Source organism: Erythrolamprus reginae, chromosome 7 (assembly GCF_031021105.1).
Source record: "Erythrolamprus reginae isolate rEryReg1 chromosome 7, rEryReg1.hap1, whole genome shotgun sequence".
NCBI lineage: Eukaryota > Metazoa > Chordata > Lepidosauria > Squamata > Dipsadidae > Erythrolamprus > Erythrolamprus reginae.
Window position 1 is genome coordinate 59,696,342 of NC_091956.1, and position 23,943 is coordinate 59,720,284.

General features: G+C 39.2%; 1 protein-coding gene across 2 annotated transcripts in view; it reads right to left on the bottom strand.

Moving 5' to 3' along the window:
- Positions 1–19,262: 19,262 nt before the first annotated feature.
- The window catches only part of ANXA5 (annexin A5), a 29,586-nt gene continuing 24,905 nt past the window's right edge, over positions 19,263–23,943 (bottom strand). For both annotated transcript variants that reach the window (XM_070757654.1, XM_070757655.1), the window contains exons 12-13: positions 22,037–22,159; positions 19,263–20,093 (exon numbers count right to left, since the gene is read on the bottom strand). In XM_070757654.1, coding sequence (XP_070613755.1) covers positions 20,034–20,093; positions 22,037–22,159 — 183 coding nt within the window. In that variant the 3' untranslated portion in view covers positions 19,263–20,033. The remainder of the gene's footprint in view (positions 20,094–22,036; positions 22,160–23,943) is intronic.

Sequence of the window (23,943 nt, forward strand, 5' to 3'; positions counted from 1 at the left end):
AAAGAAACTGCTGTCCTATGATCTCAAAGGGAGCAGCCACCCGGAGCATATGTGGACCATCTCCCTTCCTTTCCTTATTCAGAGGCCTTCCCAAGAACTAGTTCCTTGTTCTTGGCCATGGTCTTCACCATCACTTTTGTAGAGTAGTTTTCAGTTTGCAGTGAAGGGCTATCAAAATTTTCTTTCAACATCTTTCAGTACAAATTGGGTGCTCGGAGGTGGAGCTCCATTTTCGCTACCCCAGTGTGTTTCCCCTCCATCTGGACAGTAGCCCACCCATCAGTTTGGCATACCTCCCTTGGAAGTCCCAGGAGAATAAACAATTCAAACACGTTTGCTTGCTTGCTTGCTTGCTTGCTTGCTTGCTTGCTTGCTTGCTTGCTTGCTTGCTTGCTTGCTTGCTTGCTTGCTTGCTTGCTTGCTTGCTTGCTTGCTTGCTTGCTTGCTTGCTTCCTTCCTTCCTTCCTTCCTTCCTTCCTTCCTTCCTTCCTTCCTTCCTTCCTTCCTTCCTTCCTTCCTTCCTTCCTTCCTTCCTTCCTTCCTTCCTTCCTTCCTTCCTTCCTTGTTTAGATTTCTATGCTGCCCTTCTCCTGAGACTCAAAGAGGAGTTATCCAAACCTTCAAAATGTGTTGGTTATAAATGGCCAGTTGTGTGTGCTTGCTTATGTTTTTAAAACTATGGGGGTTCTCTGATTGGTGGATCAGAAATGGTTTCAGCTTGAATTTGGAATTATTTCTACCTAATAGTAAGGTTACTCTAGTCTTAAATGCTTCACTGTCAGATATTGCTTTAGCACATTTATGTAAATAGGTCCCCCCCACACACATTATTTTTCAGAAATAACCTGGTTTTATCTATTTTGAATATATGTTCTGGTAAATATGCTTCTGTTAGGATATCATCAAGTTCAGCTTCTTTATCAGTGCTTGCAGCTTCCTGATGTGTGCATGCTATGCTAATTAAATCTTTCCTGAAAGTGCATTCTCAACCACAGTTGGGAATGAATGTTAGTCCTCACCTCTTTGTTTCTTCAGTGTATTGAGAAATCTGTGAGTCTTAGTCTGAATGTCATTACCGGACTCCATAGTGTCATCCTCAAACCCCCAACACTTTACCCTTAGATTATCTACGGTTGACCTATCCAGATTCCTAAGAGGTCAGTAAGGGGCGAGTACAAGTGCACTACAGTGCCTTCCGTCCCCTGTCCTATTGCTCTCCTATATCTCCTATACCTTTCTTCCATTCCTATATCTCTTCTTCTATTCTTTCATTGATATGTTCTATTCCTATATCTTCTCTTCTATTCTTTCTTAGATATATTTTACTAGGAGTATTTTCAACTGCAAATCAAAATTGAAGGTCCAACCATATCCAACCAAAAGTGAGTTTGAACCGTAATATGTCTGTGGTTCACTCTAAGTGGACAGTACTATCCTGCTACAAATTTGTGCTACCTCTCAATTATCTGGTTCCCACACCGCATATACCATGTTTGTTTAAGTTGTTTTCTGGTCATTTCTGTAATCTTATGGCAACAGCCATTACTCCATTAGTGACACAGAGATGGCTGGATGATTACAGAAAATGCACCCAAGTAAAAGGAGGGATATTGTTGACAAATCACCAAAACCTACTATGTCAAATTAAACTTTGTGATGTGTGAATCTAATTTACGTCTCATGTAACTTTTTTTATAAACAAAACCTGAGAGAAGAGGGGAAAAGATGATCAAAATGAAGACTGGGAAAATTTTTCCATTTTCACATCATTATAAAACTTTTTTTCCAAATGGAGATGACACACAGATAAATAAGCAAGAAAGACATCAAGAGGGTCACCAATTTGATTTTAGGGCTGTCAGTACCTACAAATTACTCTCCACATTATCTTGATGTGACATTGCTTTAAAAATATTACATTGACTTCTGGATGCTTTGGAGCCCAATGATTCAGAGAAAAGAATTATATCAGAAAGATATGCCCTATATTTCTTTTCACTGCTAATGTAATGTGAACTCTGATGCATTTACCGTATTTTTCAGAGTATAAGATGCTGCTTTCCCCCCAAAAAAGAGGGTGAAAATCTGGGTGCGTCTTATACTCTTCATGAAAACAGAAGAGAATCTGCTAGTTGAAAACCCTTTTCCCTGCAATCCTCACATTTCAGGCACATTTTTTGCAATTGGAGGGGGTGACTACTTCAGCTTCAACCACAGCAACACAAGAGCACACAACAGATTTAAACTTAATATTAACCGCTCCAAACTTGACTGTAAAAAATATGACTTCAGTAACCGAGTTGTCGAAGCGTGGAACTCATTACCGGACTCCATAGTGTCATCCCCAACCCCCCAACACTTTACCCTTAGATTATCTACGGTTGACCTATCCAGATTCCTAAGAGGTCAGTAAGGGGCAAGTACAAGTGCAGTAGAGTGCCTTCCGTCCCCTGTCCTATTGCTCTCCTATATCTCCTATACCTTTCTTCCATTCCTATATCTCTTCTTCTATTCTTTCATTGATATGTTCTATTCCTATATTTTCTTTTCTATTCTTTCTTAGATATATTTTACTATTTTAGTATATTTTATATTTTACTCTATAATCTTCATCATGTATTTTACTATGTGTATGTAGATATATACCCACTAAAACCCTCATTGTGTATTGGACTAACTAACTAACTAACTAACTAACTAACTAACTAAATAAATAAATAAATAAATAAATAAATAAACAAACAAACAAACAAATAAATAAATAAATAAATAAATAAATAAATAAATAAAAGGTTCTCAATGCAGTTTCCTGGGCTTCTTCGGGAATCAGGCTACGATTGAGGCAGCAAAGGCACAGGGACTTACTGGAAAGCCTGGTTGCATGTTTACCAAATGGCAGATCCAGGAAGACTGACGTGCTGTCTCTCTATTGGGCCTTGCTGTGAGAAAGCCCAGCTTTCAATGCCTACCACTATAGGTAAGAAGACAGGGGCATTTTGGGAGTGGAGCCAAGTCTGTCTCCTGCCCCCCTGAAAATCATACCTCACCCCACCCACTCCAGTTAAATTCCTTCCCCAATTTTGCAGGAAAAACATGAAAACAGATGCACGATAAAACAGAAAGTCTGATTTAAAGATCTGAACAATATGTGAAATCTCATTCTTCTAAATTTTCCTAGTTCTACCTGAGGAGGCTTTTATTGGGAAATTAAGTTAGTCACCTTATACAAGTAAACTGACCACTTCCGTAGCAGAAATCTGAGATTTACCTTATGCAACAAAAATGGATTCTGAAAAATATCTGCTTCCAATATGTTTTATTGATAATAAAAAAACACAGAAGATTATAAAATCATATATGACTACTTGTAATCTCTTATTCACTTCACATTTCTCTAATCTTAGAAAGTCAAATTGATTTTTATTGTTAGAACAGATTAAAAGATCTGTGCTGCTCATTATCAAAATCTGAGTGGAAGGGAGAATCACACTAATCCTGATGCTGGTAGACAGAGACAGAATTCTTTATTTTCTTGTTTTCCTTCCCCAAAATTAAAGTGCATCTTATATTCCGGTGCCTGGAATTCTGAGAGATACCGTATGTTGAGATTTGATCCTGCTTAACAATAAATTCACAGAGTGCACTGATCTATGGATTGTAAAACATGACTTTAAAAAAATCCTAAAAGAATTAACTGAGTTCATATAGTTCACTAATTCATAAAACATGGATTATATTCCAACATTTTAAGCCAAAGTTCAATGTAGCTAATTATGTCTTAGTTTGCTTTGAGAACAAGGCCACAGAGGCGACCAAAAGAATTCCATTAGTAAAATACATTTTTGACAGTTGACAGTTTAGGTAGGTGGTTCACAAAATAAATATCAATCCATGAAATTCTCTAAACATCACAACCCCTGACTTTAATGCATATAATTAGAAGCTCTACAAGCTGTCTTCACAAATGACATTTTTATCGTCGGTAGTTTTTCTTTTTAATTGTGAATTTAAAACAAGTGAAGCAGAGTTGATGATTGTTAGAAATATGACAGTGTTCTAATTTAAAAGTTGAGGGCACCACTTCAATTAGATAAAATAAAAGATAATGTGCTACACTAGTCATAAAGGAAGGTATAAATACCAAATACAAGTTGGGCGGATACAACCTCATAGATGGCCTTCACTCTGTCAAGGATGTAGGAGTACATATCTCAAACTATCTAAGCCCCAGAGCTCTCTAATAGCATTGCCAAAAAGGCATTAAGAGTTGTTAACCTAATTCTGTGAAGCGTTTTCTCTGGCAATACTTTACTGCTAACTAGGGAAATACCAAACCTTTGCTAGACCAATCCTGAAATACAGCTCGTCTGCCTGGAATCCACACAGTATATCAGACATTAATACAATTGAGTGCATCCAGAGGTATTTCACGAGAAAATACCCTACTCCTCTGTTCACAATAGAATACTTTATGTCACCAGGCTTAAAATTTTAGCCTTGGACAATCTTCAACTTCGCCGCCTACGGTCTGACCTAAGCATAGTAAACAAACCCACCTTTGTCGTCAGGCATGGGGGAACTTAGATATCTCCCCCGGGCCTATATAATTTATGTATGGTATGTTTGTATGCATGTCTGCTTAATAGAATAGAATAGAATAGAATTTTTATTGGCCAAGTGTGATTGGACACACAAGGAATTTGTCTTGGTGCATATGCTCTCAACGTACATAAAATAAAATATACATTTGTCAAGAATCATGTGGTACAACACTTAATGATTGTCATAGGGGTCAAATAAGCAATGAAGAAGCAATATTAATAAAAATCTTAGGATATACGCAACAAGTTACAGTCATACAGTCAACATGGGAGGAAATTGGTGATAGGAATGATGAGAAAAACTAGTAGAATAGAAGTGCAGATTTAGTAGAAAGTCTGACAGTGTTGAGGGAATTAATAATGGGTTTTTAAAAAATATTTTAAATTGTAAATTATTAGATTTGTCATGAACTGTTTTATTGTGTTGTGAGCCGCCCCAAGTCTGCAGAGAGGGGAGGCATACAAATCTAATAAATAAATAAATAAATAAATAAATAAATTAATTAATTAATTAATTAATTGTCCACTACAATTGTCTCCTACCTGTCAATGACTACTTCAGGTTCAATCACAGTAATACACAATAGATACAAACTTGATTACAGAAAATACAACTTCAGCAATAGAGTAGTTAGTGCCTGGAATGCTCTACCGATTCTGTTGTTAATTCCTCAAATCCCCATAGCTTTAACACACTGTCTACCGTGGACGTCACACCAATCCTAAGAGCTCTGTAAGGGAACATGCATAAGTGCATCAGCGTGCCTACCATCCCTGTCCTACTGTCCCCATTTATTTGTACTCATCTCATGTGTTCATGTCCATGTTTATACTTGCATTTGTTATCTTGTACATGTTTGACAAACTAACTAAATTAAATAAATAAATAAAGATAAGAAAGTATATTTAGCTACAAAACAGATAAATCAGAAGTTAACTGGTTCTCTAGAACTGGGTTGTTAACTTTCTAAGCAGTTTGGAGAACCGGTTGTAAGAAATCGCCTTTTGTTTTCTGCCACCTTACAGGGTTAATCCTGTAAGAAATTACAACATTCTGGGGTTGTTTCTATAGCCTAATCTGTATTGCCCTGCTTATAGAAACTGTCTCTCAGTTAATCCTTATTATATTCTTGGCAGTGAGCTTAGACTTACTATCTCTGGAGGGTTTTTTTTTCTTTGCTGGTACTTTTTTTTCTTCTTCACTTGACTTTCTTAGAGGGGAAGGGTTGTTTTAAGCTTTTTACACTGCTGTTGGGAGGAAATACTTCCCTGTTTGAGTTCTTCCAGCACAGAGCTACCGGAAAGAAACTTTTAATGACAAGGAATCAAGATGACTGACATTCAGCAAGGCTTCTTGGCTAGCTAGAAAGATTGACATTACAAAGATTTAGTAGATAACCAGTGGAAGTTAAAAAACGAAACAGGACTTGCTGGAGACAGATATTATTATAGATTGGTGGCAATATACACAGATAAAGTCTGGGTTTCAGAAAGATAAAACAACATATATAGTTAGAAAGGACAATAACATTTTAGGTAAACTATTAACAACAAACCAAAAGAAGCTAATCGGAAAAATATATAAATTTCTAATTAATTGTAAAAATACAGAATGGACATTAAAGGACAATATGATAAGCTGGTGTAGAAACTTAAATAAAGAGACTTAAATACTTGGGAAAAGGTATGGACATATAAATGGAGAATAACAAAGTCAACTTCTTTTAAAGAAAGATTGACATTCAAATGTGAGTTTACACAGAACCAGTTGTTTAAAAAACTGAATCATACCACTGACGTAAATATACATTTATTTTATTTATTTTATTACTTAGATTTGTATGCCGCCCCTCTCCGAAGACTCGGGGAGGCTCACAACACATACATTATATTAAATACATAATATATTTTTGAGCTTCAAGCTGCAATGGCTACTGGTATGCTTCCATGTACAATTAAAGTCCTCATGGCTTGATGCTGGGTTACTTATTGATCCATCTCTCCCCATTGGTGTCTACCTGTACTATTAAATCCAGCAGGAGAGTAATGCTCTGAGTCCAGTTACAAGAGAGTGATTTCTCTCAAGACATACATAGGAAGAGAATATTTTTGCTATGGTGTCCACCAAAACATCATCGTTGCCCAACCCCAGAGATCAGACATGCCCTGACCTTACTAGCCTTTCACAAGGCATTCAAATCTTAGTACTGCTGTCAAGCCTTGAGAATGTGAATAAGCCTTTTTTTCTAGCTCTGTTAATTGTGGGACCCTATGGCTGTGCTCTGTTACTAACTTAAGTAACTTATTTTTATGATTGTTACTTGTTGTTTTGTTATTTTTTTAATCCTATTTTAACTCTCTACCACCCATAATTGTTTTTGAGAGATGAATAGCCATATGCATTTAATAAATATATATATAGCAACCACTTTGTGTTTTAATTGATTGTAAGCTGCACTTTTAAATTGTACTTATATTGCATTTTTTTAATCAGCTGCAGTCATCCCTTCCAAGTAACTAACAGGAATCCAATGTAGGGCAGTACTATTTTTATTTTAAAGCTATAGTAAAGAAACTTACAACTCTGAATGTGTTTTCTTCTTTCTTCTATTTTTTCAAGAACTAAGAGAGGATGGCTTTTCTTTTTTTTTCTTTTCTTTCATTTCTTTCTTTCTTTTTTCTTTTTGAGCCACTTACTCATGTTGCATTCCTGTTCTAGACTTATTTATTTTATTTATTTATTTTGTCCAATACACAATAATACACAATGAAGGTTATAGAGGATATAGTAGAGAAGAAATATGAGATATAGGAGAGACTATAGGACAGGGGACGGAAGGCACTCTAGTGTGCTTATGTATGCCCCTTACTGACCTCTTAGGAATCTGGAGAGGTCAACCGTAGATAGTCTAAGGGTAAAAAGTTGGGGGTTAGGGGATGATACTAAGGAGTCTGGTAATGAGTTCCACGCTTCGACAACCCGATTACTAAAGTTGTATTTTTTACAGTCAAGTTTGGAGCAGTTAATATTAAGCTTGAATCTGTTGTGTGCTCTTGTGTTGTTGTGGTTGAAACTGAAGTAGTCTTTGACAGGCAGGATGTTGCAGCATATGATCTTGTGGGCAATACTTAGATCATGTTTAAGGCGTCGTAGTTCTAAACTTTCAAGACCCAGGATTGTAAGTCTAGTTTCATAGGGTATTCTGTTACGTGTAGAGGAGTGAAGGGCTCTTCTGGTGAAGTATCTTTGGACATTTTCGAGGGTGTTAATGTCAGTAATGTGGTATGGGTTACAAACAGATGAGCTGTATTCTATGATGGGTCTGGCGAAAGTTTTGTAACTTAGTTCTGTCCCTCAAAGTTTCTCCCTCTTCCCTTTACTTTCACCCAGGGTCTCATTAGTAAGATGGATCACTATAGAAATCAATTTAAATGAATAATAGTATTTTATCCAAGACTCTGAACGCTGGCAGTGATTTTTTTTTAAAAAAAAGAACTGCTAACTGTTGTTATATACTTTTCCTATTCCAGATGGTTTTTGAAACGATCTATAGATGTGATGGTATGCATGACACAGATGGCAACTGGAGCCATATCTACTGGCATGGGAGCCATTGCTGTAAATAATCTCCAGCGTCCATGTGCACGCTGGCCAGCTGATCTTTGGCTGGCCACACCCCCTCCTTTCCCAGGGGTCTCCAGCAGCTCATTTTGCATAAAGGCCTGCAAGGGTGTTTCCGGCCTCCAGAGGGCCTCTGTGGCAGGGGGAGAGGCCGTTTTCATCCTCCAGGAAAGCCTCTGGAAGCTGGACCTTCCAGTCCTACTGGATAGTGGTAAATGGGCCATTTTTGGACTCCATAGGGTGGGGAAGCCCTCCCCAAGCTTCCTAAGTGTTGGGTTGGATATACAGAGGTAATATCTCAAGGCATTTAAGAGGTCAGTTTTGGGCAGGCCTATGCTTTTTGGATTTATAAAATGTGATGAACTATTTACATTATCCTCAATCAGCACAGGCAATGGTACCCAAAGTGCCAAAACATACTATTATTGTACTTATAGGACATGTCAATTTTTTCAACTTTCATTTTCCAGACAACAGAGATGCTCAAAAACATGCCTTGGGGATTGTAAATATAGTTTGGTTACTTTAATATAATTTAATTGTGCTTGATTTGAATTAACTACAAGGGTCGCCCAGAAAGTAATGCACCACATTTTTTTCGCTCATCCTACAGTAATAGTATGAATGCGAAACTTTAGATATACATTATTTGAATTCTCAGAAGTGCGTTTGTAAATTTTGCATTTCTTCAGACAGTGTAGCTGCAGCAGTATTTCGAAATTTCGTCTGTAAGTGATGTATGTTACAGGCAACGTGTTGTCGTTGAATTTCTCGCTGCGGAGAAAGAAACTGTTGGGAACATTCACAAATGTTTGTGTACAGTTTATGGAGAATCTGCAGTCGACAGAAGTACAGTTAGTTGCTGGGCACAGAGGGTGAGGCCCTTACAGTGCAGAAATGGCTTCGTGACCAGAACAAGGAGTGGTACCGACAGGGCATACACACCCTTGTGTCTCACTTGTGGTAGGCCATAGAACGGGACGGAGATTATGTGATAAAATACGGAGTGTAGAAGAAACATTCTTTCTTGTGTGTAAATTTCATTGTGTTTAATAAATAATTGTTGAAGAAAAAAATGTGGTGCATTACTTTCTGGGTGACCCTTGTACATAAACATAGAAACATAGAAGACTGACGGCAGAAAAAGACCTCATGGTCCATCTAGTCTGCCCTTATACTATTTCCTGTATTTTATCTTACCATGGATATATATTTATCCCAGGCATGTTTAAATTCAGTTACTATGGATTTACCAACCACGTCTGCTGGAAGTTTGTTCCAAGGATCTACTACTCTTTCAGTAAAATAATATTTTCTCACATTGCTTTTGATCTTTCCCCCAACTAACTTCAGATTGTGTGCCCTTACTCTTGTGTTCACTTCCTATTAAAAACACTTACCTCCTGAACCTTATTTAACACTTTAACATATTTAAATGTTTCGATCATATCCCCCCTTTTCCTTCTGTCCTCCGGACTATACAGATTGAGTTCATTAAGTCTTTCCTGATACGTTTTATGCTTAAGACCTTCCACCATTCTTGTAACCTGTCTTTGGACCCGTTCAATTTTGTCAATATCTTTTTGTAGGTGAGGTCTCCAGAACTGAACACTGTATTCCAAATGTGGTCTCACCAGCGCTCTATATAGCAGGATCACAATCTCCCTCTTCCTGCTTGTTATACCTCTAGCTATGCAGCCAAGCATCCTACTTGCTTTTCCTACCGCCCGACCACACTGCTCACCCATTTTGAGACTCAGAAATCACTACCCCTAAATCCTTCTCTTCTGAAGTTTTTGCTAACATAGAATACAATACTCAGATTGAGGATTCCTTTTCCCCAAGTGCATTATTTTAATATCATAATTTTCAAACATTTTGTTTGTTTCGTTAGGGCTGATTGCTCTTACTGAGATATTTATTTTGTTGTTTTTGCCATTCTTTTTTTTGTCTTATCCAAAGATACGTTATGCCAGAGGCACTGTAGGAACTGAACACTGATCATTTAGGTTATTTGGCGGATGCTGTTATTTCCAAATCCTAACAGTAAAGCAACACAAAGATGCAAAAAGATGATAATCCCTTGTTCTTCTTTATAGTTGTACAGATAAAGGAGTTCGGTATTTCTCTTAGTCCATCATGACATGCAGAGCCTGTCAAGTTTTCTTTGTGCTCAGCTATTGTGGCTTACAGAGGCGCTGCATTCAATTTTAGCCTGTCACTTTCCCAGCAAATGCCTCGATTGGGGATCTGACAAAATTTATAAGCTGTGTCAGCTGGTGGCATTTTCCCTTTCACTTATTTTGAATGGAGAAGAAATTTATAACTATCCAAGGTTTCTGGAAGATGTAACTGCATTTCAAAACCATACCATAAATACTTTTAAAAATGTTTCTAAAGAGATTATTTTCAAGAAAATACACAAAAATATATATGCAACTGATTGTGAAACATACAATCAGCTGCATCTTAAATATAGTAAGGAGCATATTTTGTTTTGTATTTTTCAAATTTTATGTATTAGAAACATAGAAGACTGATGGCAGAAAAAGACCTCATGGTCCATCTAGTCTGCCCTTATACTATTTTCTGTATTTTATCTTAGGATGGATATATGTTTATCCCAGGCATGTTTAAATTCAGTTACTGTGGATTTATCTACCACGTCTGCTGGAAGTTTGTTCCAAGGATCTACTACTCTTTCAGTAAAATAATATTTTCTCACGTTGCTTTTGATCTTTCCCCCAACTAACTTCAGATTGCGTCCCCTTGTTCTTGTGTTCACTTTCCTATTAAAAACACTTCCCTCCTGGACCTTATTTAACCCTTTAACATATTTAAATGTTTCGATTATGTCCCCCCTTTTCCTTCTGTCGTCCAGACTATACAGATTGAGTTCATTAAGTCTTTCCTGATACGTTTTATGCTTAAGACCTTCCACCATTCTTGTAGCCCGACTTTGGACCCGTTCAATTTTGTCAATATCTTTTTGTGGGTGAGGTCTCCAGAACTGAACACAGTACAGTGATCCCCCGATCATTGCGAGGGTTCCGTTCCAGGACCCCTAGCAATGATCGGGTTTTCGCGAAGTAGCGCTGCGGAAGTAAAAACACCATCTGCGCATGCGCAGATGGTGTTTTTACTTCCGCAGCGCTAGCGAGGAGCCGAAGATTGGGGTTCCTGGGAAGGGGACTCAGCTGGGAAGCGGCGCTGGGGTTTCCCCACCGCCCACGCAAACTCCTCGCTGCCGCTCGCCCGCCCTTCGCCCGCTCGCGCCGCTTCCCAGCTGAGTCCTGAAGCCAATTCGCTTCAGGACTCAGCTGGGAAGCGGCGCGAGCGAACGGCGTGGGCGGGCAAAGGGCGGGCGAGCCGCGGGTGCGTGGGCGGCAGAGAAGCCGCTCGCTCGCGCCTGAGTCCCGAAGACAAACGCGGAAGTTCGCCTTTGACGTTTGTCTTCGGGACTCAGTTGGGAAGCCGCGCGGCTGTTTTAAAACGTCGCCGCCGGCATGGGGGGCTTGCCAGCACCCCCTGAACCCGGGTGGCCGGGCGAGCAGCGAGCGAAGGGCGGGTGGCCGGGCGAAGGGCGGGCGAGCGGCGAAGGGCGGCCGAGCGGGTGCTGGGGGGGGCTTCTCGCCCTCCCGCCAGCAAGAGGGGGAGCGAACGGCGTGGGTGGGCGAGCGGCGGGCGCGGGCAGGCAGGCGGCGGACAAGCCGTTCGCTCGCGCCACTTCCCAGCTGAGTCCTGAGGCCAATTCGCTTCAGGACTCAGCTGGGAAGCGGCGCGAGCGAACGGCGTGGGCGGGCGAGCGGCAGCGAGGAGTTTGCGTGGGCGGTGGGGAAACTCCTCGCTGATGCCCGCCGCTCGCCCTCCCGCCAGCAAGAGGGGGAAGACCCAGGGAAGCCGCCCAGCAGCTGATCTGCCCGGCGCCATCTACGCATGTGTGGCCATAAAAAAAGGGCGCGCATGCGCAGATGGTGTTTTGACTTCCGGGTTGAAAAATCGCGATTTAGCCCGTTCGCAATGATCGGGATCGCGATACCCGGAGGATCACTGTACTCCAAATGTGGTCTCACCAGCGCTCTATATAGCGGGATCATAATCTCCCTCTTCCTGCTTGTTATACCTCTAGCTATGCAGCCAAGCATCCTACTTGCTTTCCCTACCGCCAGACTGCACTGTTCGCCCATTTGGAGACTGTCAGAAATCACTACCCCTAAATCCTTTTCTTGCGTATTTCACTTCTATGCTGGAACTCAAGACAGTTTTCTCAAGGGTTATGCCAGCATTGAACAACGAGAGGCTTGTTTTGGTTCAACAGGGAGGCTTGAATACAGAATTTCAGCTCAATTGGCAAAATCATTATTTTAGCTGTGTTTTTTGGCTTCTTCTAGTAAACTCAGGTGTCTAGATCTCCCACCTGCTGTATCTGTTTAATTAAGAAACTGAACTTGTCCAGTATCAGAGGAGTGGGCTTTGCTGCTTTTTATTGTTTTGTATATTAGCGTTTTATCTTTATAAATTTTCTTTTCTTCAGAATTTTCTTTCTTATTAATTAATATAAATATTAATTAATTGAATAAATGAAGCTTCTTTTTTAAAAAAAATCAGAAAGCATTGGATACTTTTATTTTAGACAGAATGAAAATGTATATCTAAAAAAAGAGCTTGATGTCCACTGGTTTTGGGTTTTTTTAAAATATATTTTTATTGGTTTTGCACATAATAATTACATGAACAAACATGAAACAGTGCACAGTGCATGTGCCCATCACCCGACTCACAATACCACCACCACCAATAGCGGGGGGTTCAAATATTTACTAATTTATATTCTTTATTTCCTTAGCTCTACTTTGCATTTGTTATTATTAAAAGAGTGATTGGAGTTTATTTTTCACATTTTCGTCACTTTTGATGTCCACTGGTTGGAAACTGGGATTGTGGAATGGAAAACACAATCTCACTGGCTTGAAAAAAAATGTAAAAGTTGGATCGCTAAAAACTTGATAAACCCATAAATAACTCACTAGCACCACCTTCTGGTCAACATATATCTAGCTGTTAATATAAAGCCGCTGGCCAAATAAATATTCACTCTCATTAATCTATGATAGTGTAACAAAGTATATTGAATAAAGTACCTTTGCTTAGGCTCTCAAACATGTTGAAGCATGAATCTTGGCTTACAAACCACTTAAACCAAAACATACCTCAGAATGTTACAAATCCTGTGGAGGAAAAATGTGGTTTTAAAGATGCTGAGCTTGTCAGCTGGAAAACTGACAGCCCAGGTTTGAGGGCTATACAACAAGATGAACTCCCATTATTTTGCCCCAGCTCCTGCCCATCTAGCAATTTGAAAACATGCAAATGTGAATAGATAAATAGGTATTACTTTGATGGGAAGTTAAGTTTTCTGAGTGCTTTAGTGTATAGTCATGCAGGTCAAAGGACCACAGAAATGTCTTTGGACAATGATGACTCTTTTGGCTAAGAAATAGAGATGAGTGCTGCCCTCTAGAGTCAGAAAGGACTGGGAAACATTTCTTTTTCTTTTTAGTTGGTTGGTTGGTTGATTGATTGATTGATTGATATGGCTACCCACTCATTCTCAGTGATTCTGGATGGCTTACAAACAATAAAAAAACAATAAGAAATAAATAAAAGTAATCTACGGAGTCTACGGAGAGGGGCGGCATACAAATCTAAATAATAATAATAATAATAATAATAATAATAATAATAATAATAATAATAATAATAAATAATAATAATAATCCCCACCACCTGGTGAAAACACACAATCAAATGAACCTCCTGATAGGCTCCATCCCACTTTAGGTTCCCTAGGCCTATTGACAAAATAAGGTTTTCAGGTCATTGTGAAAATGGGCGGCAGTCTAATCTCTGCAGAAATAATGTTCTAAAGGGACAGAGCCACCATGGAGAAGACCGTTCTTTTGGGTTTCATCAGATGTACTAAGAAAGGCCCTGCAACATTCCTGCCTCCCCACCAGTAGCGGGTTCCTACTGATACAGATACAGACTGATACACACCAATAGTAAAACTGGAGCTGGGCACGTAGCTTCGGGTCTCTGGTTTATGTGCATGCATCCCAGCAAGATTTTGCTTCTGCACATACTCAGGATACAAGGGGACACATATGCGTGTGAGATTTCGGCAATTTTTTTGCTCCAATGCATGTGTGAAAGCAGAAAAATCGCTGAAATTTCAGACACCTGCGCGTCCCCTTGTTAGATTTTGCTTCATGCGCATAAGCAAATTCTCACTGGGATGCACACATGTGTGCGCACACTTGGAAACTGAAGGTGCCCACGCAGCACACTGGTAGCAGCGGTAGCAGCAACCCCCACCTGCTCCCCACTGTACTGGATCTTCTGGATATAACTGAGAAGAGATAGTCTTTCAAATAACCTGATCCCAAGCAATGAAAGCCCTTAAAGGTGACAACTAGCACCTTGAATTGCATCTAGAAACAATCAGCAGCCAAAGCAGATCCCACAGGAGAGATTACTCATGTGCATATCTAGGTCTACACAAAACTATGCTACCACTGCATATTGAATCAATTGGAGTTTCTGAATGCTTTTCATGGGCAACCACATGTATTACATGTTGCAATAGTCAAAACGGGAGGTGACTAGGGCATGAGTAGGGATTGTTGATCCAGAAATAACATAACCGGCAACCAACCTACAGTTGTGCAAACGCCCTCCTGGTCAAGACTGCTACCTGCTCTTTGAGCAAGAGTCATAAGCCCAGAGACCCCCCAAATTACATACTGGGTCCATTTGAGGAACTTTCACCCCATCCAAGACCAAAGATGGCAATTCTCCATGTACCAAAGAATTCCAAAGCCAGGTTGTGTCAGGGTACAATTTCAGCCCATCCCTCCCCATTGCAGCCCTTAACAGCCTCCAAACACAAGAGAAAGATCACTGTATTGCTTAACTCACCATGGACTGATAGAAACAGATGAGTGCCATCAGCATATTAATTTATTTATTTATTCAATTTTTATGCCGCCCTTCTCCTTAGACTCAGGGCAGCTTACAACATGTTAGTAATATCACTTTTTAACAGAGACAGCCTTTTGCCCCCCACAATCCGGGTCCTCATTTTACCCACCTCGGAAGGATGGAAGGCTAAGTAAACCTTGAGCCAGTGATAAGATTTGAACCGCTGACCTACAGATCTAGTCAGCTTCAGTGCCCTGCAGTACAGCACTCTACCTGCTGCACCAATCCGGGTCTAATGATAGTCCATGGTGGTTATCCCAACAACTGGCTTCATGTAGATATTGAACAGAAGCAGATAAAGTACCAAGCTCTATGGAACTCTGCAAAGCAGTGGACAAGGATAGACCTCTCACTTCCTATCAATTCTGAGAACGGCCACATAAAAGTGAGCCAGCACAACACAGAACCCTCCCACTCCCAACCCTTCCCCCAAAGCTGCTTTACAAGGATACAAGAGTCAATGATATCAATGGTTGCCAAGAGGTTAAGCAAAGCAAGGATGGATGCACTACTCCCCATCCTATTCCTAGAGATCATTAAAACACATGACCAATGCCATCTCTATCCAGCCCTGATGTGGTCTGAAAGATATTAAGAAGCTTAAAATAATTCCACTTTCATTTTCTTTGGATAAGAAAGGTCGAAAGTAATACCAGACTTCCATGACTTCTGTGACTATAGATATCAATAAAACAAAATTCCAATACTTTTTGCAGGATATGTTTCCTGGCCTGACCTGTTTTGAAGGGCTAATATCAATACTAATAGTGAAAGCTTTCCCCTGAAAGCTGAATGTAGCTGAAAATTATTTCTAATTTTCTTTAAAATTGAGAATTAGCAGAGATAGAAGAAGGGGTGGATAGGACTGAACATGATAAGATACTTGATTAAAAGAAAAAAAATATTGGTGCCTCATGAAGAACAAAGAAAATAAACGATGAATCAGCATTTTTATGAAGTGGGATGTATGCCTTTCAGTGTTTTGGGTTCTTAAATATCTTCATGTAACAAAGTGATTTGCAATCACACTATATCAGAGGTGGGTTCCTACCGGTTCAGACTGGTTCTATGGAACTGTTAGTAACTTGGTCGACTGGATCACTGGAACAGGGAGCGACCAAGGCCTGCCACGGCAAAGCTGGTTTTCTTGCTGGCAGCATAGGCGCCATCTTGGTTTTTGCTTCTGTGCATGTAGCTTTTTTACTATTGCGTATGCATGTTCACATGAAAGGCATGCGTAGCACGTCCCTGAGCGAATCAGCAGTAGAAGAATCTGGAACCCACCACTGCATTGGATCACATTATATTTTTAGATGCAGAGCGAGACCATCAGCAGGTTCAGAGGTCTGATGAGAGGTAGGGTGAAATTATTCGGTTCTTCAAGTCTACCTTGCTTTCTAGATCCCATAGTACAATGTTTCTCAATCTTAGTTATTTTAAAATATCTGGACTTCAATTTCCAGAATTCCCAGGCAGCAAGCCTGTGTGATCAGGAAGCAAAAATCCCTTTTTGTGTAGCACAGGTTAAATAAGAATGCTTGTTTAACTCCAGATAATACCCTATTCCTGAGGCTTAATATCATTATATTAAAGAATAAATTTATCCTGCAATATCAGTATTTTTAGTAATCAGCATTATGAAATTTACCTTTATTTAAATGGTTTTTATTCCACCTTCGGATCTTGGTTGGTAGTTTTACCAATTTCTACCTCCCTAATTAGTTTTAATCATTAATTTTTAAATTGCAGGGGCATCCAGTATTGTTCTCACTGTAATAGAGTAATAAATATTGTTGCCATTTCATTATTCATTCAATATCAACGTCTTTGGATAAAGTTACAGTGGTACCTCCTCATACGAACTTAATTGGTTCCAGGAGGAGGCTCGTAAGGTGAAAAGTTCGTAAGATGAAACAATGTTTCCCATAGGAATCAATGTAAAAGCAAATAATGGGTGCAAATCCTTCAGGAAAATCCCAAACTTTAGAAGGGAGGCGAACAGAGGGCAGGGAGGAGCAGCTAAAGGGGGCGGGTGGAAGAAGCAAGGCTAGGCTAAAGGGTGAGTGAGAAGGAAGAAAGGCAAGGGGGGCGCCCCTCCCTTTTCTTTCTTCAAAAGACACCGTTTCAGTTCCTTTGCAAGCACGTTGTTCTCTGCAAAAGTTTTCCTCCCCCAAGCTGCCCCTCCCTCCTCCCTTTTCTTTCTTAAAAAGATACCCTTTCAGTTCCTTTGCAAGCACGTTGTTGTCTGCAAAATCTTTACTCCTCCAAGCTGCCCCTCCCTTTTCTTTCTTCAAAAAAGGGGGGGGAAAGAAACCCCTTCATCCCAGCAGCAGCTGCTTGCGTTCGTAAGATGAAAATAGTTCGGAAGAAGAGGCAAAAAAATCTTAAACACCGGGTTCGTATCTTGAAAAGTTGTTAGAAGAGGCGTTCATAAGATGAGGTACCACTGTATTTTGCAAAATATAATAACAGAGTTATACAAGGAGTCTCCCATCTAATTTGTAGCCAAATGTAGTGTTTCAGGCTACTCTGCATTTGCTAATCAGTCTGTCTCTAGTCCTTCTTTATTCTATTGCTCAAGAAAACGGCAGGATAAAAGATTACATCTTCCATTATCTGGCAAAAGGTTAGGATAAAGAATAAAATAAATCACATAAGGATTATACACAAAATGAGAAACTGTCACTCCTGCTTGAAGAAGTTAAAAATGTTCCCTTTCTTAACTGAATTTAAAGTTGATTCCTAATTGAAGCACATAATAATATTCTCACCACATCCTTCAACATAATAGCATTAATATTGGCAATAGGAGAGAAACTATGTACTATTAACAGTAATCCTTTATCCTCACATAGCAGTAGTTTTTTAGCTTTGTGGCATGTGAACACAACAGTGAACCAGTGCCCTTCTTTTCCTTTGCATTTACAGAGATATTTTACACTGTTTATTAAAGCAGGAATATCAATTATTTATTAACATAACCCTCAGTATGTATGTTTGTGTTCTACATAATTTTCTTGAAATAATGATTAGTGATTTCTGTAGTGATTAGTAATTACTAATTCTGTAATTAGTAGTGATTTCTGACAGTCTCAAAATGGGTGAGCAGTGTGGTTGGGCGGTAGGAAAAGCAAGTAGGAGGCTTGGCTGCATAGCTAGAGGTATAACAAGCAGGAAGAGGGAGATTGTGATCCCCTTATATAGAGCGCTGGTAAGACCACATTTAGAATACTGTGTTCAGTTCTGGAGACCTCACCTAAAAAAAGATATTGACAAAATTGAACGGGTCCAAAGACGGGCTACAAGAATGGTGGAAGGTCTTAAGCATAAAACGTATCAGGAAAGACTTAACGAACTCAATCTGTATAGTCTGGAGGACAGAAGGAAAATGGGGGGACATGATGGAAACATTTAAATATGTTAAAGGGTTAAATAAGGTTCAGGAGGGAAGTGTATTTAATAGGAAAGTGAACACAAGAACAAGGGGACACAATCTGAAGTTAGTTGGGGGAAAGATCAAAAGCAACGTGAGAAAATATTATTTTACTGAAAGAGTAGTAGATCCTTGGAACAAACTTCCAGCAGACGTGGTTGGTCAATCCACAGTAACTGAATTTAAACATGCCTGGGATAAACATATATCCATTGTAAGATAAAATACAGGAAATAGTATAAGGGCAGACTAGATGGACCATGAGGTCTTTTTCTGCCGTCAGTCTTCTATGTTTCTATGTTTCTAATATCAAGGCATATTATTCAATATTGGTGCATTTCCAAAATGTTTCTAATCTTCAGGAGAATGTAAGCATACAAAAAACCTACACTAAAATTACAAAAAGACCCAGAGATTGTGAATAAAGATTTCTAATGGTTAAAGAAAGATCCAACAAGGTGGAAAACATTTTTTAAGCTTAAGTAAACCGATGTATTCACAGCGCGCCTAGCTGCATTCCTTTTATTGGTCCCCAGAGTACCATAGAGACAACTTAGCCATTGAGTAGGTGATAAACATTTTAATTGTACCAAAATCACATTAGATGAGGACAGTTAATGCATAGCTCACAATTTTAAATCTATTAGCAGAAATGTTCTTTAAATGAGTAAAAAGTGCAAGATATATTGTGCAAGTTTAGCTAAGAGGAAACTGGGTTTTGTTTCTTGGAATGTATTTTTACTCTCACTTTTGCTGAAATGGAGGAACGTTCTTAGTCAGCTATCAACACTATTCTCTCAAAAAACAGTGTGCAATTATTATAGTTTTTCTTCTTCTGCGAGGAAAACAGTCAGAAACAGCCATGGAAAACTCGGGTCAGTTCTTCCAGGAAATGGGTGTCACCTGATCCCACTGTGAAACTTTAGTAAGATCTAATTGCATAATAAAAACTTTTGCTTAGAAGCACCCCAGATTTCTGCCTTTTGATTTTAAAAATAAAAACACATTTACTTAAAGGCACTTTTGTCCATTTTTTTTTCAATAAGGAATGTACGCATGAAATATTGGAACCAATATTTTTCCCACTGATTTTAAATTTCAATTATGTAAAATAAATGCACGAAACAACATAACTTCCCCGGTAAAGAAAATAATGCTACGTAAAGCAAGGCAGTGCAAAAAGAAGCATCATAATATGTGACAGTACATTGCTTCTGGCATAAAAAAGGCCAGCATGGATACAAACAAGAATGCAGATCTATCTAAATGCCATACAACTGGGAAAAGGCACAAGGCAGGATTTGAAATTGTGTCCTCTGTGTTACTGTAGATTTCACTAGTCTTCTCCTCCACACAGCAGCAGAAGCCCATTCCTGTAGTCACCAGATGTATCTTTCTATAAAGGATCAACCAACAATAAGTTCATATATTCTCAAAAAAGGACTGTTTTTCTAGTATCGCTATTTGTATGACTACAGTATTCCCTCGATTTTCGCGGGGGATGCGTTCTGAGACTGCCCGCGAAAGTTGAATTTCCGCGAAGTAGAGATGCGGAAGTAAACACTATTTTTGGCTATGAACAGTATCACAAGCCTTCCCATAACACTTTAAACCCCTGAATTACAATTTCCCATTCCCTTAGCAACCATTTGGATCATTACTCACCATGTTTATTTATTAAAGTTTATTAAAAAAATATTTATTAAAGTCAGATGAAAGTTTGGCAATGACATATGACATCATCGGGCGGGAAAAACCGTGGTATAGGGAAAAACCCCGCAAAGTATTTTTTAATTAATATTTTTGAAAAACCGTGGTATAGACTTTTCGCGAAGTTCGAACCCACGAAAATCGAGGGAACACTGTATTCTCTAATCATATGATATACACATACTATTAAATAAAGCATTTTTGTTCATCAGAAATCTATAGCTGCAAAATCAACACTATCTATAAATACTATTAGTAGTCAATGATATGTCCTAACAAAAAAAACATGCTGTTGCCCTTGATAAAATGTCTACACAAGAATGAGTATGTAGGTAAGCTAAGGGGGAATGATTGGTGTGTCAGATTCAAGGTTACCCTCATCTATAGAAGCCATAGAAGCTAATTAGGTGATTTGGAAGCAATCACTATGTCAGCCTTCAATGCCATAGAGTTGTGGTGGATATAAATCTTGAGCTCCTAGAACAGTGATGGACAGATTTTTTCCCCCTTGGGTGCTGAAAGAGTGTGCGTCTGTGCTATCGGACATGCACGAGTGCCCACACCCATAATTCAATGCCTAGCGAGGGCGAAAACAGCTTACCCATCCCCCGGAGGCCCTCTGGAGGCCTGAAACAGCATACAGTGATACCTTGTCTTACAAACTTAATTGGTTCCAGGACAAGGTTCGTAAGGTGAAAAGTTCGTAAGATGAAACAATGTTTCCCACAGGAATCAATGTAAAAGCAAATAATGCGTGCAAATCCTTCAGGAAAATCCCAAACTTTAGAAGGGAGGTGAACAGAGGGCAGGGAGGAGCAGCGAAAGGGGGCGGGTGGAAGAAGCAAGGCTAGGCTAAAGGGTGAGTGGGAAGGAAGAAAGGCAAGGGGGCGTCCCTCACTATTCTTTCTTCAAAAGACTCCCTTTCAGTGCCTCTGCAAGCACTCCGTTCTCCTAGCTTTGTTAACGCAAACTCTCCCTCTCCAAGCCGCCCCTCCCTTTTCTTTCTTCAAAAAAGAAAAAAAAAGAAACCGCTTCATCACAACAGCAGCGGCTTGTATTCGTAAGGTGAAAATAGTTCGGAAGAAGAGGTAAAAAAAATCTTAAACACCAGGTTCGTATCTCAAAAAGTTCGTTAGAAGAGGCATTCGTAAGACAAGGTACCACTGTATTTCTCAACTTCTGATGGGCCCAGTGGGCTCGTGTTTCACCCTCCATAGGCTCCAAAGGTTTCCCTGGACCCGGTGAAGGGTAAAAATGCCCTTGTCCATGCCCCCGGAGGCTCTTCGGAAGCCAAAAATGCCCTCCCAGAGGCTCTGTGCAAGCTAAAAATCAGCTGGTTGGCACACATATACACACTGAGCTAGGGCAATGGCTCGTGTGCCAGCAGATATGGCTCCGCGTGCCACCTGTGGCACCCATGCCATAAATTCGCCATCACTGTCCTAGAAGAAGAGTGGGACATACATTTTACATATAAATAATAAAACAAAATTCTTCTAAGCAGAAACAACTCAAAGCTTAGCAGCCTGTAATATATACATACTCTTTAAGAAAACTATAACATGAAGCAGCAGTATTTTCTGTTTACAAATAATGGGAATTAATAATCATGGTTAAGGTAAAATTTACCTGAATTACATGGTGCAAACTTTTTGCAAAATCCCTTCTGAATGCCTGCCTGATATCAAGTAGATCTTTTTCACTCCTTGAAACCATAATTCTGATCAATGTATCATCATCCGTGCCTGCTCCCTAGTAAAACAAAGATAAGCAATCGATTAAGAGCGCTGGGCAGTAATTCCACCAATTTCCATTTTACTTAATTCTTTCTGCTGGAGCCACTGAGACAAAACCAGTTATTGAACAAACCACAATTAAAACTAAACAATGACTTGGCATGATTAACAATGACTTAGCATGATGTATAAAAGAGGAACAATTCATTTTTTATTTTATTGCTTTAATAACAAAGGTTCTTAAACTGTTAGACATAATGACCTCTTTTCCTAACCTTGAATAGGGTCATTACCTGTTGTAATCATAGGTTTTTAGGCACTGAGATTTGGAATGGAATATTGCTGGAGGGTGATGTTTTAGCCCAAATGGGTGCTGTATAAAACCTTAATTCTTCCTCTATGAAAGGAAGCAAAGTCCAGGCTGAGTAAGCATCCTGCAGAATCCATGACCACGTGGAAAATAATTAACTTGATATACAGCATGAAGAAAACCTATAGCTAACTTCCATATAAGGAAATATATGCCTTACTCTCATTCCTTTGCTAATCACCAGTAAACACACAATCCAGGAAAAGGCAATGAATGGAGCTTCCGTTAATTATCTATAGGGAAGTCACAAGGAGGTTGCTTATACAGTGCATGAGTGAATGGTAGTTGGAGGATGGCTTAATGTATGTGGCGTTCGCGAATTGGTTATTCTGTACCACATGTCAGGAAAAGTAAAATACAATAAAAGGAGAGATCTTGATACATTCGAGGTCGTCTCATTGAGAGAAAATTCTCTTCGTTGCTTCATTTTCATGTGGCAATTATGGCATACTGTGCCTTCCTAGAGGTCGACCCACTAGGGGAGGGCAGTTTGCCTTCAATTACCCTCATAAAATTTTGTTGCATACATTATGTACAATGACAATAAAGGCTATTATTATTATATCTTTTATTCATTAAATGTGAAACTCAGTCACTGAACATTTTAAAAAGTGTCACAAATAGCACTGACTGGTGCTATAATGATTAATGCAGGTTGCTGCCAGCATCCTAGGTATGAACCAAGTTTCTTCTTAAAATATATGATGCTCCTAGTGTTTTGCAGTTCCGGGGTGTTATTACAGGAAGCTGCAATTTATTGATGAGTTTTGTGAAATTCTTGGACATAGTACCAAGTTCCCCCGATGACAATGAGTATCACTTTTACATGTTTCATCCATAGCCATGTAGTTTTGATGGCTAGATCGTGATATTTGGTAGTTTTTTCCAGTTCTTCATGTCCCACAAGATTTTCAATGTCTCATTTTCAGTAATTTTTTCCACTTCGTGCTCCCATTACTTTTCAGATACAGATATGTAACATTTTTTACATAATGACCAGTGGACTAATTTAGCAACTTGATCATGTCTAGCTTTGTAAAAAAAATTGTGCGATTTTTCTACACTCACATATTGTGAAACAGTTTCAACTTTGTTGCTGAAAAGTCAGCAGTTTGGATTGTCAGTGGGTTTTTGTATCTTCGCTTTCATGGCATCAGTTTGTAGTGCTTGTTGATGAGCAGCAAGTATTAAACCTTCTGTTTCCCATTTTAAGCCACTTTAAGGTTGTCATCACATTTTCCTCCAATGTTTTTCAAATGTTGTCCATGCAAAGCTTTGGTATTCCATCTATTTAATCTGTTTTTCCTTATATTCTGCCTTTGTTTCTGTAGTTTTTATAATGTTCTCAGTTTTCACAGCCTGCATCAATTTTCCTATACTTTGGTTCACATAATCATTCAAACTTCATTTTTCTTCTTCTACGGTTTAAT